The sequence below is a fragment of the Lepus europaeus genome, chromosome 23 (assembly GCF_033115175.1).
Source record: "Lepus europaeus isolate LE1 chromosome 23, mLepTim1.pri, whole genome shotgun sequence".
Lineage (NCBI taxonomy): Eukaryota > Metazoa > Chordata > Mammalia > Lagomorpha > Leporidae > Lepus > Lepus europaeus.
Genome location: NC_084849.1, coordinates 23714204 through 23732323, shown reverse-complemented (window position 1 = coordinate 23732323; position 18120 = coordinate 23714204). Strand labels below are relative to the sequence as shown.

Below are 18120 nucleotides of genomic sequence, written 5' to 3'. Positions count from 1 at the left end.
CTGATGCCCGTTCGGGTCTGAACACTGCTCTGGAGCGATCTGAACTCTCAAGGCTTAAACCCAACCTTCCAGGAGGGAACAGGGTCAGTTATCTCTGCAATCCCACACGGCTCCTGGGATAATCCCCCACAAAGGGCCAAACTGGGTTCCAACCCAGAAGACCACCTGCTGTATCTGCTACATCTGTGAGCCGGCTGTGCCCGGCCCAAGGCAGGCATCGGAACGGCGGGCGATGTGCAGGTAAGTGAGCAGCCCTTCCCATGAGCGGTGCCACGCACAAGCACCTGACTGGCGCCCCCCCCCACCCCGGTCCCTAACAGGGTGACCGCATCTCCCCAGCCAGAAAGGGCAAGGACCCTCTGTCGGTCGCTGACTCCAAGCAGCCACGGCAGGTCCCACAGCTGCCAGCACCCGAGCGGGACAGGAGCCCTCTGATCGCCTCCTCTTCTCCCTGCCCACCAGTGATCCTGTCCACAGGTGTCCCCACGCTTGGGGGACCCAGGTCAGGGTTCCCAGCCCTTGGCCAAAGGCATTGCTCCTTCTGCTGGAGCACAAGCTGCCAAGTACCTTGCCCTGGGTACCTGGCCTTGGGGGTCCCCCCCCCAGTCGCCTCGGCCGCCCCACACCTGGGCACTTCCGTACCTGTAGTAAGACAGCAAGCCATTGCCCAGCACGAACCAGCGGCGCTGGTAGCCCTTCAGGTAGTTGGTCCACTTGAGAAGCCAGCCCTTGAAGCTGTCCAGAGTCAGGGAGCCCATGGGGATGCTGGCGCTCGGGCCAGTCCCTGTCGCCGGAACCCCGAGCGGTGCCTTGGCCTGTCCGGGTCGCAGGAGCGGCAGCGGCTTTATGGCCGGCACCAGCCCCGACTCGGTCTTGGGCCCCGGGGCGCTCCCCACGGCCGGGGCCAGCTGCTCCGAGGAAGCCCTGGAGGGGGTCGCAGGCGCCGCCCCGCACGGGCTCGACTCCGACCTCGGCCGCACCTTCAGTGACAGCTCCAGTCCCTGCCCGGTCGCCGGCCCTGGCTCCGACATCCTCTCGGATCGCTCAGACATCTTGAGAGCGCTCTCAGAAACCGGCTCCCACGCCTGCTCCGCCAGCGACGCCGGCTCCGGTGCCGGCACCGGCTGGGGCTGGGGCTCCGGCTCGGAGCCGGGGGTGGGCGCGCTCATGCCCGGCGCCGCCGTGTGGCAGGACAGGCAGGGGACAACGGTGAGGAGCGACGAGAGCCGGCGGGAGCGGCCGCCGCAGCCCCCGCTTCGGCTCGGAGCGGCCGCTTTCCCCATAGAGCCCGGCGACCCGAGCGCGGCCGAGCCGGCCGTGGGGGTGGGGCGGGCCGGGGGCGCCGTGGCGTGCGCGAGGCCTGCCCCGCGCCCGCCGGCTGTTGTCCTGCGGGCGAGTCGGGGACCCGAGCTGGACCCCCGGGCCGGGCCCTGGGAGCGCGCCCTGGGAAGCACCTGTGCACCTGTGCACCTGCGCTGGGCGGGCGGCGCGAGCGGCGGGGAGGGCGCGCCGCGGGCCGCCACCCCTGCCCGCGTCCCAGCCCGTGTCAGGCGCTGGGGGAAAACAATACTGAACGCCCAGCCCGCCGGCTGCCAGCGCCGCTCTTCCCAGCGCCGACGCCTCCCCGCTCCCAACCCCACCCCGCGGCTGGCTGCAGCCTAGGAGGAGGCGGCAGCAGGTGCGGCGCTCAGAACCCACTAAATGTACCTAAAGCACCTGGGGCCAGCCAGGGGGCGCTAAAAGACAGAAGGTTGGGTTCTGTTTGTGTTTGTGTTTTTAGTAAGCCAGGCGTTCTAGCCACAAGGAACACATGTCACAGGTCCTCGCAACTCCCTTGATGCTTGCAGCATCAAGAGACACTGTTTTCTCGAGACAGCGTGCCTCGTTCCCAAAGGGATCTGACACCAAAGAGACTGAACGTCACTGATGCTAAAGAAACTCTCCGAAGGGGGAGCTTCGGGGGTCGTTCCAAATGACCAGTTTGGGAGGTCACGTCCGGGCTGCTCCTGCCCTGACCCCTCCCTCTCCCTTCTGTGCAGGCTCCTCTCCCGCACACTCACCTGCCCGAGCCTTCTGTTACCCAGCAGCCCAGCCTTGGCTTGTGACAGCACGGCCTGTGCAGAACTGCCCCCTCCACGGGCAGCGGACGGGCCAGTCCCAGAAAGCAGGCGAGCAGACACGGACACACATGCTGAGCGGGGGTCCCTGCCGTCTCTGCGGGGGGCTCTGGGACCCCTGCTTGGAGCCTTGTCCCAGAATGGTGGTCTTACCGCACCGCTGCTGGGAGCCCATAGCACTGACATCTGTCCATCTTGGTCTGTCCCGTGAGTCCAACAGGGGGCCTCCAACATTGGGGTGCAGAGGTACCCCCAAGGAAAGGTGGCTGCCCCTGGGGAGCAGGGAAATGGGGTACACTGCTTGCTGTTCACTGTACCTTTATTATGATTAGTTGTTTGAAAGGCAGAGTTACCGAGAGAGAGACCTACTGTCTGCTGGTTCACTCCCCACATGCCTGCAGCCAGGCGCCTGGCACTCCTTCTGGGTCTCCCACGTGGGTGCAGGGGCCCAAGCACTAGGGCCATCTTCCACTGCCCTTCCCAGGCACACTGGCAGAGAGCTGGATTGGAAGAGGAGCAGCTGGGACTTGAACCAGTACTCATATGGGGGTGTTGGCGCTGCAGATGGCAGCTCAAACCACTATGCCACAACCCAGGTCCATGGACCATGTCTTGATGGACAGTGGGGGGGGGGACATCTTGGACTCCAGGAGCCAGACCCACTAAGGAAATCCCAGGTGAGCTTGTCTGAGGAGGAAGATGCTAATACCTCATTCCCAAATTGTAACAAAGGCACCTGGTCATAGTAGATGCTCAGTAAATAGTCTTGTTATTTTACTAGAAAGTGCTCTGTGAAATGCTGGGGGGGAGGAGAGGCCAGCACCGTGGTGTCTCGGGTAAAGCCACTGCCGGCAGTGCCGGCATCCCATATGGGCGCTGGTTTGAGTCCTGGCTGCTCCACTTCCAATCCAGCTCTCTGCTATGGCCTGGGAAAGCAGTAGAAGATGGCCTAAGGCCTTGGGCCACTGCACCTGCATGGGAGACCCAGAAGAAGCTCCTGGTTCTTAGCTTCAGATTGGTGCAGCTCTGACCGTTGGGGCCAATTGGGGAGTGAACCAGCGAGTGGAAGACCTCTCTCTGTCTCTCTCTTCCTCTCCTTCTCTGCCTCTGACTCTCTGTAACTCTGCCTTTCAAGTACATAATAATAATAATAATAAAGAAATATTGGGGGAAATGTGTTAAACCGAGGCCAGAGCAGAGAGCGATGAGACCAAGGTGGACAAGCCCGGGAAGCAGAGCAACGGGAGAAGTCTGGGCATGCTATGTTCCCATCAAATACCTCACGCTATGTTTTGATCCCACAAGACGTGGCCCCGCCCCCTCAGACGTCAGGGCCTTAAGTCATTAGTTCGGCCATGGTAGGTGAAAACGACGCACAGAAGGCGCCAGGTTTTCGCCCAGAGGACAGGGCGTGGCCAGACGCTCGAGGTCTCGTGGGCTGTGAGCGTGGGTCAGAACCACACTGGGCTCGCTTGTGAAGCTTCTTACGCGTGATTGCTGGACAGCAGGCACGGCAGAAGACCGTGCCGGAGCCAGCAGGATCCGGAAGCCGCCACGACCTTACACAAACCGTGCGCCCACAGGTGCACCTGCCTCAGCCGGAGTCCCTGTGGCCACGGAGGCCATGTCAGAACGTTGGGTGCCAGCCCCCGGTCTTCCCTGTTAACATCTTCTCCCTGCCTCACCTCTGGAGCTTGCGCAAGGTTTCTATGGCATGTGTATTCCCACTGCAGTTCTCTGCTATTTCCAAATATTCCTTGGAGACTCTCTGATTTTTTTTAGGTTGACAAAAGCAAAGAAGCAAAGACACCAGTGTGCACAAAGCCCCACAGCAGGAGAGAACAGTTTGTCTTGGAAATGATAAGTAGCTCAGCAAAGCTGAAGGTAAAGGGCACGGCAGGTGTTTTGGTTAAGGTGCTACCTGGGACACTGGCACTCCTGTTAAAGTGCCTGGGCCTCAGTCCCGGCTGTGGGCTCAGGCTCCGGTCAGCTTCCTGCTAACGCACACCCTGGGAGTAGCCAGTGATGGCTCAGGTACTGAGATCCATGCCACCCACATGAGAGACCCAGATTAAGTTCTGGGCTCTTGGCTTTGGCCTGGCCCAGCCCTGGCTGTTACATTCAGGGAGTGAACCAGCAGGTTGAAGATCTCTCTCTCTCTCTCTCTCTGATTATTATTTTTTTTAATTGTTGACAGGCAGAGTGGACAGTGAGAGAGAGACAGAGAGAAAGGTCTTCCTTTTGCCGTTGGTTCACCCTCCAATGGCCGCCGCGGTAGGCGTGCTGCAGCCGGCGCACCGCGCTGATCCGATGGCAGGAGCCAGGTGCTTCTTCTGGTCTCCCATGGGGTGCAGGGCCCAAGAACTTGGGCCATCCTCCACTGCACTCCCTGGCCACAGCAGAGAGCTGGCCTGGAAGAGGGGCAACCGGATAGGATCGGTGCCCTGACCGGGACTAGAACCCGGTGTGCCGGCGCCACAAGGCGGAGGATTAGCCTAGTGAGCCGCGGCGCTGGCCGTCTCTGATTATTTTTAAAAACGATAATGATTGCAATGGGCTCACAAATCAACTACATAAAAATCCAAAAGTTAAAGCCTCAACTTCCTAAAGTTATGAGACAAAACAAAAATACACATCGTTTTCGGTCTCCTTGAAGGTCAGTAGGGCACCAAGTCATTATTCAGAAAACAATCCAGGGAAAGAAGTTAGCCTTATCCTGCCTTTCCTGTGCTACCTGAATCCCATAGCAACCAGAGTTTATGAGGGGAAACTCTTTATAGAAGAAAGCTAATACATGCAGAAGAAATGACAGAATCGGAACAAAGCACCACCCTTTCGGGACTCCCAGTGAGAAAGTGGATCAAGGTCAAGATCATCACCAGCTGCTAAGTTGGTGAGGCTGATGGAGAACTTCAGGAAAGAACAGGTGACATCAGCCGAACGTGCCGATCAATCTTAGCCTCACCAGAAGCACAAGGACAGGCGACGCCGTGTGCCTCCTGCTGCGGCCCGGTAGGAAACACACAGCACAGCCCACATCCCAGGACAAGCTGCAGCTGAGGCTAACCAGGCTTCCAGCTCGGTCATTATAAAAGCGCAGGCAACAGGAACACAGATTAAACGACGTGAGGAGTGAAAGGAAATGTGATAGCCAAAGGGCCAGTGTGAGGAGCAGGCATTTGGCACAGTGGTAAAGATGCCATTTGGGGGCAGTGTTGTAGCACAGTGGGTAAAGCCGCCATCTGTGTCGCCTGCATCCCATATGGGCACCGGTTCGTGTCCTGGCTGCTCCGCTTCCCATCCAGCTCCCTGCTAATGGCCAGAGAAAGGCAGAGGAGGATGGATCAAGTGTTGGGGCCCCTGCCACCCACGTGGGAGACCTGGATAAAACTCCTGACTCCTGGCTTTGGTCTGGCCCAGCCCTGGCTGTTGTGGGCATTTGAGTGAATCGGTGGATGGGTGGACGGAAAGCAGAGCTCACCCTGAAAGTACCCTGCTGTATACGCCCGGGGTTTTCTGGCATCGCTCAGAGCAGCAGCTATTTTTGAAGCACTGTGTGTGCAGAGCTCTGTGCCACATCTCAGGATCTGAGGCAGCCAAGGGCAGAGACCGCCCCCAGCTCCCCCACCCACGAGGTGCAGATGCGAGGGCTGCAGATGGAGAGAGGCTCCCCCGGGGGAGGCAGAAGGGCTCAGTCCAACACTTGCCCTTGCTCTGTCCCCTCAGCGCCACCCCCTCCCCGCACCCCGGCCCTGCAGACTCTCAGGGTCAACAGCAGGACCCAGATCTGAATTGCAATAGCAGACGATACCTCCTGACTCTACCAGGGCATGGGTGGGGATGTGGGTCCGTCTCTTGCTCCTGCTAGGGGTCCCCAGGGTGTCCTCAGCACACACACAGGCGGGCAGCGTGATGAGTACCTGAGCACAAGTGTCTGCTGACCCCTTGTGGTCACTATGGGATCTGCCTGGGTTCCACCACCTGGGCCTTAGGCACTCCCCTGGGACACTCTGGCCTGGTGACCTCATTTCTCAAAGCAGTTTCTCACCTTGTACCTTGTGAGGGCCTCTTGAAATCCTGGATGAGGGGATCTGGGGTTCCCATTCCCACTTTCCAAACGAGCGGGAGCATCCTGGGATCCCGTCCCACATCCACCCCCAGGGGCAAATCAATTTCCCAGGTTCAAGGTAAAACAGGGCGGGGCCATCTGCTCCAGACAGCTGCTCCCCAAACTGTCAGCGGAGAGGGTGACTCATCCAGCATCAGAGCGGCTCAGGGCCCAGGCACTCGCATCCCCAGGTCACCCCACTTGCCCATGCCGGCCAGGAAAAGCCAGAGGTGTCCCAGCAAACAGGAAAACCGGTTCCTCCACCTTTGCCTTCAGTTGCTGCTGAAGAGCCCACAGGGAGGAGCGGGCAGACGCGCGAGAACGTGGAGATGGCTCTCAGCGCCAGCGGGCAGAGCTGGCTGCCTCCCCTCCTCCCTGCCAAGCTGTCCCTCTGAGTCCAGCCATCCTGTGCTTTCACAGGCCGCTGTGATGCCACTGAGCTGGGATTCTCAAGTCACTGCCCCTCCTGACAGCCTGCAGCCAGGCCTGCGAGAGGGGCGTGGTCCTCTTAATACTTCCTCCCGGCCCTCTTTTTTTTAGATTGAGATTGGTTGATTGATTGACTTCAAACTCAGAGTGACAGCAAGAGAGAAAGAGGGGCTGGTGTTGTGGTGCGTAGGTTAATCGTCCGCCTGTGGCACCAGTTCTAGTCCTAGCTGCTCTTCTTCCAATCCAGCTCTCTGCTGTGGCCTGGGAAAGCAGTAGAAGATGGCTCAAGTCCTTGGCCCCTGCACCTGCGTGGGAGACCCGGAAGGAGCTCCTGGCTCCTGGCTTCAGATCAGCGCAGCTCCAGCCATTGCAGCCAATTGGGGGGTGAACCAGCGGATAGAAGATCTTTCTGTCTCTTCCTCTCACTGTAATTCTACCTTTCAAATAAATAAGTATTTTAAAGAGAGAGAGAGAGAGACAGAGACAGAGACAGAGAGAGCGAGAGGGACAGAGAGATCTTCTGTCTGCTGGTTCACTTGTCAAATGGCTAAAACAGTAAAGATTAGGCCATGCTAAAGCCAGGAACCTAGAACTCCATCTGGGTCTCTCACAGCATCTCTCTCCCCCTCCCCTTCAACTATGCCTTTCAAATAAATAAATCTGAGAGAGAGAGAGAGAGAGAGAGAGAGAGAGAGAGAGAGAGAGAGAGAGAGAACTTTGACCATGGGGCTAGAAGATAATCTTCAGGGGAAGCCAGGGTTGCATTTGACCTGGGCAGGAGTCTTATTCTCTGAGCCCCCATTTCTCCCTAAAATGACCTATTTTGTGGTTGGGATGATGCAATGCAATCACGTTGGCAAAGAACGGAGCTTTGTGCCTGGCTCAGGAAACGGAGGACACCTGGTTAACTTTAAAAACAAAATTGTGCATACATTAGGGACAGCAGCACCCATACCCGAGTGCCGGGTTGGTGCCCCAACTGCTCTGGGCTTCCGATCCAGCTTCCCACCAGTGTGCACCCCCAGAGGCAGCAGTGACGGCTCAAGTACTTGGGTCCCTGCCACCCACGTGGGAGACCAGGGTGGAGCTCCTGGCTCTGCCTTTCACCTGGCCCAGTCTTGGTTGGTCCGTGCCGTGGGCATCTGGGGAGTGAACCAACAGATGGGATTTCTCTCTCTTTCAAATACAATGACAATTAAAAACATGGGCCCGGCCCTTACTCTGTGCACTGTCCCGATGCTGTGAGTGACACAAACAGGAGTAAAGGAGCATTTATCCAGAACACCCGGCGACTGCTCCTTTATTAGGCACTGTGCCTACAGAGATGAGGGAGTCACACAGCCACCTCGGGACCCAGGACACGTGGTGTGCAGACCGGGGCGTGGTGCACAGGGCTCAGAGGGAGGGGCCTTCTCTGCTGGGGCCAGCTGGGGGCGTACCAAAGAAGGGAAACCTGAATGGAACCCAAAATCTTGCGCAGCCTCTGCCTGCCCCTGGCCCCCAGGGGACGGACCAGGGGTTTCCACAAAGATCGTGGGAACTGTGAACTCTCGGGCAGGAAATCTGGAAGTACGGATTGCCACGCGCTTCGCAGCAAAGTAAATTTACCTTTCCATTTCATTTCCCATGAGCTTGTCCAAGTCCCTCTCATCCGAGGAATAGGACCGACACCAGACGGTGAGGCAGAAATGAAGCCGCCCTAAGTCATCCCAGTTCAGACGGGAGAGGAAACCCACGGGACCCAGGGGAAGGGCAGACAGGAACCGCCTCGCGGGAAGCACCGCTGAGATAACCGTGGGAGCTGAGACATTCTAGAGGGTTCTTCACAGTGAAGGCACAGCATGGAGACTCTCAATGTGTGGCGGGCACAGCGCACAGAGCTCAGAGTGGGGACCAGCCAGGCCAGAGTCCTCATGACAGCCTCGGGGAGTGCCAGGCCCAGGGCCAAGCCCGGGACGGCCCCCGTCAGTACTTCATGGCAGCTGCACCTGCTGCTGCCCCCACCCTTTCAGAGTAGGATAACGGGGGCCTGGCCTTGGCCTTGTGGCACTGGGGGTGGGGGTGGGGAGAGGTTAAGCTGCTGCTTGCAACCCCGGCCTCGCTTACCAAGATCCAGCTTCTCTGCCTCGGACCTAGCTCCCCGCTAACGCTCCTGGGAAGGCAGCAGATGACGGCCCAAGTCTCTGGTCTCTGCCACCCACATGGGAGATCAGGATGGAGCTCCTGGCTCCTGACCTTGGCATGCTCCAACCCTGGCTGTTGTGGCCGTTTGGGGAGTGATCAGCAAAAGGGAGATATCTCTCTCTCTCTCTCTTCCTCTCTCTCTCTCTTCCTGTCACTCTAATGGAGGCTGGAGGAGCTTCAAGAAAGAGCCACTTAAGCCAGGTCTGATGCCCGACCCTGACCTCCCTTTTTTTTTTTTTTTTTTTTTTGACAGGCAGAGTTAAACAGTGAGAGACAGAGAGAAAGGTCTTCCTTCTGTTGGTTCACCCCCCAAATGGCTGCTATAGTCGGCACCACGCCAATCTGAAGCCAGGAGCCAGGTGCTTCCTCCTGGTCTCCTATGCGGGTGCAGGGCCCAAGCACTTGGGCCATCCTCCACTGCCCGCCAGGGCCACAGCAGAGAGCTGGACTGGAAGAGGAGCAACCGGGACTAGAACCCTGGGTGCTGGCGCCGCAGGCGGAGGATTAACCAAGTGAGCCACACGCCGGCCCCAACCCTGACCTCCTTACCACTGGAATGCCCGGTATTTGAGGCCCCTCCCATCTTAGCTATCACCAGCCCCATGTCCCTGTCCTGGCCTGCCAGCGCACACACACATACGGGTGCTGAAGGCTGAATTTCTTCCTCGGCCAAGGACTGGCCCGTCAGCATCACCTTCTCCAGGACACGGGCGACGGCTGGGGCAAGGAACAGTAGCGCTGCTCAGTTTTGTGGTTTTTTTTTTTTTTTTTTTTTTTTGTGCTCTGCTGTCTGCTGGTCTCAGTTTATTGTTCCACGCTGGCATGGGCTGGCTTCTTCCCAGTCTCCTCCCGTCAGACGGGCATCACGGTGACCCTGGGCACATGGCTCTGCCCTGGCTAGGGCGGCTGGCTTCTCTTGTGGGACTGGAACTTGTACACGGGCGGCAGGCTGTACAGGTACCGCCGGATGCTCATGGACTCCCGCCTCCAGCGCTCCAGCTTCCGGAGCTGTTCCAGCATGAACTTCTTCTTCAGGTGGTCATGCAGGTGGCTCCTCTTTCTCTTGGTCTTCTCTGATGCTCTCATCTTAACGACAATAAAAAAAAAAAAAGAAAAACAATCAGAGGTGAGGTCAGGAGCAAGGAGCCACTTCGAGGCCTCTGGGGCTGCCGGCATGGGGGTGGACGATGTGTAGGGTGGACGCAAATTCTTCCAACAATTACCTTCACACACAGGGGCTTCGGCGTCTCCATTGGTAAAGAAGAGGCATCAGGCTGGAGAACCTTCACCTTCCGGCAAACTGCAGTCTAGGAACCTGACTTTGGCCTTGACAACCTCTGTACTGAAGACCGATCAGAAAGACACAGGGGAGTCTCCTCCCACAACGCATCAGGTGCTGCTTCCCACACACCGTGGCATCCCGGTGTCACACCGAATTCTACTTACATCTCCCACAAGGGGGCGTCACAAAGGTCAGGGAGATGCCAACACTGTGGCACCACCATGGGCTAAGCGGCTGCTTAGGACGCCAGCATCCCATACTGGAGCGCTGGTTCAGGCCCTGGCTGCTCCACTTCCACGCCAGCTCCCTGCTGCCAGCCTGGACTTGGACCAGTACTTGACCACTGCCACCATGTGGGAGGCCAGGATGGAGTTCCTGGCTTTGGTCTAGTGCAGCCCTGGCTGTTGTGGACATTTGGAGTCTCTCTCTGTGTGTCACTCTGCTTTCGAATAAATAAATGACTTTAAAAAAAAAAAAGTTCAGTGCCGACACTGTGATGTAGCGGGTACAGCTGCTGCCTGCAGTGCTGGCATCCCATATGGGCTCTGGTTCGAGTCCTGGCTGCTCCACTTCCGATCCAGCTCTCTGTTGTGGCCTGGGAAAGCAGTAGAAGATGGTCCAAGTCCTTGGGCCCCTGAACCCATGTGGGAGACCTGGAAGAAGCTCCTGGCTCCTGGCTTTGGATGGGCGCAGCTCCAGCTGTTGCGGCTAATTGGGGAGTGAACCAGCGGATAGAAGACCTCTCTCTCTCTCTCTCTGTGTAACTCTTTCAAATAAAAAATAAATCTTTAAAAAAAAAAGTTCATGAAAAATGGAGTTAAAAATATGCTTATTTTGGGGCAAAACAACGTTGACATGCATGCAGTTTTTTCATAGTGTTCACTTTCCACGAACTGTCTCGAAGTGCCGTCCTGTCACGTATCCTCTGTCCTGCTGACAACAAGACTGGAAGGTCCGGGAAGGCACAGCTTATCTTACTCTTTCTTTGTTTTGTTTTGTTTTGTTTTGTTTTTTTAGTAGAATATTTTGGTTTCAGGCCTGGAAGTTATACAAGTTTCATGTATTTCATAACCAGAGATTTAGGAACGTAGTGATACCCCCCCCCCCAAGTCATTTATTTATTCCAGTGAGCTGGCTGCAGGAGGGGATACAAATATCAAGGATGGGGCCAGCACTGTGTCACAGTGGGTAAAGCACGCATCCCATATGGACACCCGTTTGTGTCCTGGCTGCTCCGCTTCCAATCCAGCTCCCTGCTAATGGTCTGAGGAAAGCAGTGGAAGATGGCCAAGTACTTGGGCCCCTGATACTCACATGGGAGACCTGGAAAAAGCCCCTGGATCGTGACTTCAGCCTGGCTCTGCCCTAGCCCTTGCAGCCATCTGAGGGGTGAGTCAGTGGGTGGAAGATTCTCTCTCTCTCTCTTTCAAATAAATAAATAAATAAATTTTTTAGAAAAAAAATCTATCAAGGATAGGCGCTCACAGTAGCTGCAGTGTGGTCAGGAGGTGAGACACATGTCCAGATATCTCCAGGCCAGGCAGAAAGTGATACCTCCCTGGGGTGTGTGATGGTGCAGGTGAAGCTGCCACCTGCAACACCAGCATTCAACATGAGCACCATTTCGAGTCCCAGCAGCTCCACTTCCGATCTAGCTCCCTGCTAATGTGCCAGGGGAGGCAGAGAGCCTGGCCCAGCCCTGGCCTTTGTGGCCACCCAGGGAGTGAACCAGCAGATGGAAGGTCTCTCTCCCTCTCTTTCTATAACTCTCTTTCAAATAAATAAAAATAAAAGAGATACACCCCTAAAAGGAAGCACAGAATTCAAAGAAAGGAAACACTAAGAAGAGCTGAATGGAAGAGCTGATACGTAAACTGGGGGAGGTGGATTTTGAAGGATGGGAAGGTTTAGGGCACAGAGAAACAGAATCTGGTGGGAGGCAGGGTGTTTGTTGCAATAGTTAACAGGCCATCCTGCTCCCCAGTCCCAGTTCCTGCTAACCCACACCCTGGAAGGCAGCAGGCGGCGGCTCTCATGGTTGGGTCCCTGCTACTCCTGTTCCAGGCTCCCAGCTGCCAACTGGGCTAGCCCCACCTGCTCTGGGCATTGAGGGAGTGAATGAGAAGCTGGGAGAGACCTCTGTCCGTCTGTCTCTCTTGTCTTTCAAGGAAATAAAATGAATCATTGTTTAACAGACACCATTTGATAGGAGACGATGAAATCTACAGAGTATTCTGATAAGACCAACCCAGAGCAAAGCAGCTCTCCCTAAAGGCCAGTCCACCTTGATGGGATTCATCATCCATGGGTTGAAGAGGAGGCCTGGGAGACATGGCATTGAAAAAGACACATTGTTCCAATCAGTCCTCGCTAACTCTGGCTGAGCACAGGAAACATTTAAGTTGCTTGATTAAAAAAAAAAAAAACAAAAAAACCAGCCCTCAGGTTCCAGCTTAGAAGGATTTGGAGAGGGGCCAGGAATCTATATGGCAGTACTTCCAAAAGCTCATGGGACAAGAGAACTCAAAGATAAGCTATTTGGGGCAAATTATTTTGAAATCCATGTGTTTGGGAGGCCGCTCTTCAACGGTCATGGAAAATGCACATTACGCAGAAGTGGCCACGGCCTGAGGTGCCCGTGTCCCATATCGAGGTGCCAGCTCAAGGCCTGGCAACTCTGCTTCCAACCCTGCTCCCCGTGAATGCACCTGGGCGGCAGCAGATAGTGGGTCCAGTTCCTGCCACCCTCACGGGACAACCAGATGGAGTTCCTGGTCCTGGATTCAGCCTGGAACAGCCCCAGCTATTGTAGACATTTGAGGCGTGAAGGAGCAAATGGAAGATCTGTGTGTGTGTGTGTGCGTGAGAGAGAGAGAGAGAGAGAGAGAGAGAGAGAGAGAGAGAGAGGGAGGGAGGCAGTGAGGGAGGGAGAGAGGGAGAGAGAGACTTTGCCTTTCAAATAAATAAATCTTGTGGGTTTTTTTTTTTCTTTTTTTTTTCTTTTTCTTTTTTTTTTTTTTAAGATTTCTATATTTATTTGAGAGGCAGAGTTACAGCCAGAGGGAGTAAGAGAGAGAGAGGTCTTCCATCCGCTGGTTCACTCCCCAGATAGCCACAACGGCTGGAGCTAGGAGCCAGGAGCTTCTTCCAAGTCTCCCACGTGGGTGCAGGGGCCCAAGAACTTGGGCCATCTTCCACTGCTTTCCTAGGCCACAGCAGAGAGCTAGACCGGAAGTGGAGCAGCTGGGACATGAACTGGTGCCCATTATGGGATGGGATGCCAGCACCCCAGGCTAAGGCTTAACCTATTACGTCACAGCACCGGTCCCAGTAAGCCTTGTTTAGAAAGAAAACTATGAATGGATTGCCAAAAATTATCTGTACCAAAATAACCTTACTCTTTAATTCCGTTTTCTCACAGAAATTGGAAGTCCTCTCAGAATTTGTCATGCACCTGAGACGACTGACGCAGCCAGCCACCGAGACGCCAGTGCTGCTTTTACCATCGCTTTCCAGTCCACCCATGACCGCAGGGCTCCTGGCCTCTCTCGGCCACTGGGTCCACCGTGAGTGGGACTCCTGGGCAGGGTTTCTCAGCCTGGACGTGAGTGAGATTTAGAGCTGGACAGTTCTCTGGGTGGGGGGCAGGGCTGCCCTGCACACTGTAGGAGGTTTAGCCACCTCCCTGGCCTCTACCTACCACAGGCTAGTAACACCATCCCTCTGGTGCCTGTGCTAAACAAATATTCTCCAGGCATTGCCGATGGCCCCTAAGGGCCAAGAGCACCCTGGCTTGGGAAGCGTGGCGTAGATGAATGAAATCAGCCGTCACTGTCAGAGCCAGGGGCGTCCCACGGCACCAGATCTCAGCTGTGCCGGTTGGATCCAGTGGCCAAAACCACTATGAATGCTTTCCAGGGAGACAGAAACACTGCCACGCTCCCACCCAAGCCCTAAACCCGTGCAGTCCTGCATGCCGGTCTCTCACTAGTCACGGGGTCCACAATCGGAGAAGGCAGCCCATGCTCTTTTTCTTTCTTTTTAAGATTTATTTGTTTATTTGAAAGGCAGTTACAGAGAAAGGGCTCTTCTATCCTTTGGGACACTCCCCAAATGGCCACAAAAGCTAGGGCTGGGCCAGACCAAAGCCAGGAGCCGGGAGCTTCTTCTGGGTCTCCCACATGGATGGCAGGGGCCCAAGTGCTGCTTTCCCAGCTGCATCAGCAGGGCGCTGGGATGGAGGTGGAGCAGCGGGGACAGGAGCTGGAGCCCATGTGGGATGCCTGGCATCACAGGTGGTGGCTTACCCTGCTGTGCCACCACGCCAGCCCCAGCCCATTCTTAAGGGAGAACGTCTTACATAATGGCCAGTCAGACCCCTGTGCATAACTCCGCAGTGCTCAAGAGGCCACCCCAATGGTCAGTCTGAGTCTGTTTCCTGAATAATTAAATGAAGGGTAATGATACCGAGGACATCAAGTGCCAAGACACACACAGGCGCAACACAGTTTAAAAGGAAGCCTCTGGACAGCACAGCTGTCTCGTACAACTCAGGGGTTTGCAGTTACAGGATTTTAGGGATCCTCGTCCCACTGCCAGAGGTGTAGTCCCCGCCCACTGCTTACAGGTTTGGTCCCTGATCCGCCCTGGGCCAGAGAGCAGAGCTCCCACACTGCTTGGCTGCAGTCCTGGAGCAGGCGATGGGCCCGTGACCCAGCTGGGACCACGTGGAATCCCCCTCTAGGGTTTGTCTCACTTGAGCAACAGCAGAAGTACTCTCTCTTTTCTGGTCTTCAGGCCAGGGGTTCCTGTGACCTCACTCCCCAGAGACAACCAGCCCGATGGCGGCGGCAATGGTCAGAAAGCAGCAGACCAGGGAGATGAGAGGGAGGGTGAACACACACCAGTGCAATCAGGGGCCCTGGCTTCGCTCGTCCCCAAACCCGGTGACCGTGCCCCATGCAACCTTGACTATGTAAGCCTAATGTTCTTTATTTTGCTTGAACTAGTTCAGGGTCAGTTTATATCACCTGCAAAAGCATCCCAATAGATTCTACGCCATGCGGCACCCCATACCGGAGTCCTGGCTGCTCGGCTTCCAATCCAGCTGCCTGCTAATGCACCCGGGAAAGCAGTAGAAGTAGAAGGCTTGGGCCCCTGCCATCCACCTGGGAGACCCAGATGGAATCCCTGGCTCTTGGATTCTGCCTGGCCCCAACCCAGCTCTGCAGCCATTTGGGGAGTGAACTGTGGGATGGAAAATCTGTCTGTCACTCTGCCTTTCAAATACATGAATCTTTTTTTGGGGGGGGAAAAAATAGAATATACTTCACAGATGAGAAAGCAGTGTTCTGGGGGAAGTGTAACTTGCCCGAGGTCACACAAGGCTGACCTCCCCATCTCCAAGTTCACCCTGTTTCTACTGCACCACATCTCTGGACTCTTGGCGGGGAACGCTGAGCCCTCAATTGGATATGTCGCCGCTGCTAAGGTTCTCCACCCTGCTCCATGCCGGAATCCCATGGGCCCACCCAGACTTGACACTGGGACACAGGCAGGAAGAGGGCAGCATGGGCCAGCATAGTGGCACAGAGGGTTAAGCTGCCGCCTGCAATGCCGTTATCCCAGATGGGCATGGGTTTGTCTCTCAGCTTCTCTACTTCCAATCCAGTGAGCCTGGGAAAGCAATGGAAGATGGCCCAAGTCACCAGTTTGGAGTCTCAGCTCCACTTCCAATCCAGCTCCTTGCTAGCGTGCCTGGGAAAGTGGCAGAAGATGCCCCAAGTGCTTGGGCCCCTGCACCCATGTAGGAGACCTGGATAAAGGCCTTGGCTCCTAGCTCTGTACCTGCCCAGCTCCAGCCATTGCAGCCATTTGGGGACTGAACCAGCAGATGAAAGATCTCTGTCTCTCCCTCTCTCTGTCTGTAACTCTGACTTTTCAAATAAATAAATCTTAAAAAAAAAAAAAAAAGAAAGAAAGAAAGAAAAATGGCTCAAGTGCTTGGGATCCTGCCACCCATGCCATCCAAGACACAGATGAAGCTCCTGGCTTTGGCCTGGCCCAGCCCTGGGCGTTGCAACCATTCAGGGAGTGAATCAACAGATGGAAGATCTCTCTCCCTGTCTCTGTCTCTCTCTTTCTAATAAATTAACAAAAAACATAAGGGGAGGAGGAGGAGGATCAGCTCCAGGCTGCTTCCCTGCGTGCAGGCGCGAGTCCGTTCCTGGAGTGCATCCTGCTCACCTGTCGCACCTGCCCCACGCAGGCCCTCGTGACTCATTTCATGTGGCCAGCCATCAGGGTCTATGGGCCCCACTGGAGCCAGAGCACTTGGGCTTAAGGAAGCAGCTCCAATCCTACTTGTCCAGAAGCACAGAGAGGCAGACGCGCCTTTGTTCTCATCTCGTTTGGAAAGTGGGGATAATCCAGAAAGGAAAAACCACCGGAGCAGACAGTGCTGATGCCAATCCAAGCTGTAAGACCCAAGACCCTGTACAGCAGACAGTAACAACCTATTCAGGGGTTCCCCAGAGAGATACTGTGCTTTGTTGGGGGTGGGGAGATACTACAGGACCTAAGAGACATGGAGTCGTTCTCCCTGGCTCCTTCAGTCCAGGAATAAGGGCGACACCCCAGGCCAAGTCAGCAACCTCGGGTACCAACGGGTCCCCTCTACAAAACGGGGCCTGCCTACGGTGCTTGGATGGGTCCCCATCATCTCTGAGATCTATGATCTTCCCAGCTCCAGGATACGGGGAAAGCGCGATGAATGTGGGTCGAACATCCGTAAAGCGTGCGGCCGCTTTACCTCCATCTCACAGATGCGCTGGGCACTCAGGTTGTCACGGATGATCACTCGGGACAAGTGGTTCTTGGGTAAGAAACGTCTCACGGCTGCCTCACTGGAATTCATGCCGCTGTTGGGAGGGGCGAGGGGAGATGGTTCAGGTTAGAGGTGACCACGGCTGGGCCCAGGGCAGGCCCAGCGCCTGGAGGGACGGTGCCCTAGCGGGGGTACCCAGCACGGTTCGGTCAGTTTTCACAGTTGCTCATTAGCTGTCTCCATTCAGACAGAGGGGCTACTTGGGGGGTGGGGGTGTTTCTTAGATGCCAAGAACGAAAAACGCGGCTCTTAAGGGGTTGAGGGCCCATCCCAGAGGTGCCCGTGCCACACGAGGTCAAATCCAAGGGGACTGAAGGGTCAGGGCCAGTTCAGAAGAAAGGTGACGCCAGCCAAAGGGACATACATTGCCAGAATCCAGAGTTGGTTGCGTCAACCCTCACCGCCTTTTACAGCACCTGTCTGTCCAGCCTAGGGCTAACAGGGCCCAAGGTCAAGGTTTCAAACCCCCTGACGTCACCCTCTTCTCCCCAGGACGCGCCCAAGAACGGACAGCGCATGCGTAGTCCCGTGGTGCTCGCTAGTCCCACAATGCGTGTCATTGTTCTCCAAGAACCGCTCTCTGATCCGGGGCAGGGAAGAGGTCTTGAGGGGGTGTGGGGGTGGGGGGCTGGGCGGGAGCGGCGCCCTCCCTCGGGGTCTAAAGCGACCGCGCCGTGAGGGGGTCTGGAGCCGCGCCTGGCCCAGGGCCGCACCTGACGAGCACCAGAGGCTGCGAGGCCCGCGGCGGCAGGAAGCACAGCTGCGGGTGGACCCCGAGGACCCGCTCCGCGCGGCTGCCGACCCTGTCGCGTCGCAACTCGGGGCCCCGGGGGGCGCTGGGGCCGGGGGTCGCCTGCGCGGCGGCCTCTCGGTCCTCGGACCGGGCCAGGTCCCATGTGACCCGAACCGGCTGTGTCGCGGGGTCTTTCGCGACGGAGGGCGACTCGGCGATGGGAGTCAAGCTGGAACTCATGGTCCGAGAGCGCGGGCGGACCCGGTGTGAGGGAGACCCGCCTCCCTCAACCCGGGCCCGCGCCGCGAGCCGAGCGCCGCGCGTTACCCAGGGCGACGCGCGCGGAGGGGCGGGGCCAGAGCGCGGAGCCCCGCCCCCGGA

At 56.6% G+C, this 18120-nt stretch overlaps 1 protein-coding gene across 2 annotated transcripts in view; it reads right to left on the bottom strand.

The window, feature by feature from the left end:
- Nucleotides 1-18045, bottom strand: part of LOC133752012 (uncharacterized protein C5orf52-like) — a 45987-nt gene extending 27942 nt beyond the window's left edge. Inside the window, exons 1-3 of one of the 2 annotated variants that reach the window (XR_009864882.1) lie at nt 17720-18045; nt 16932-17040; nt 9479-9924 (exon numbers count right to left, since the gene is read on the bottom strand). Coding sequence is in view for 1 of the 2 variants with exons in the window: in XM_062182297.1 (XP_062038281.1) it covers nt 9736-9924; nt 16932-17040; nt 17720-17979 (558 nt within the window). In the remaining variant the exon portion in view is untranslated. Of the gene's footprint in view, nt 1-9084; nt 9925-16931; nt 17041-17719 lie in introns of those variants that run through there. The other variant, XM_062182297.1, reaches the window with a different exon arrangement.
- Nucleotides 18046-18120: the final 75 nt, after the last annotated feature.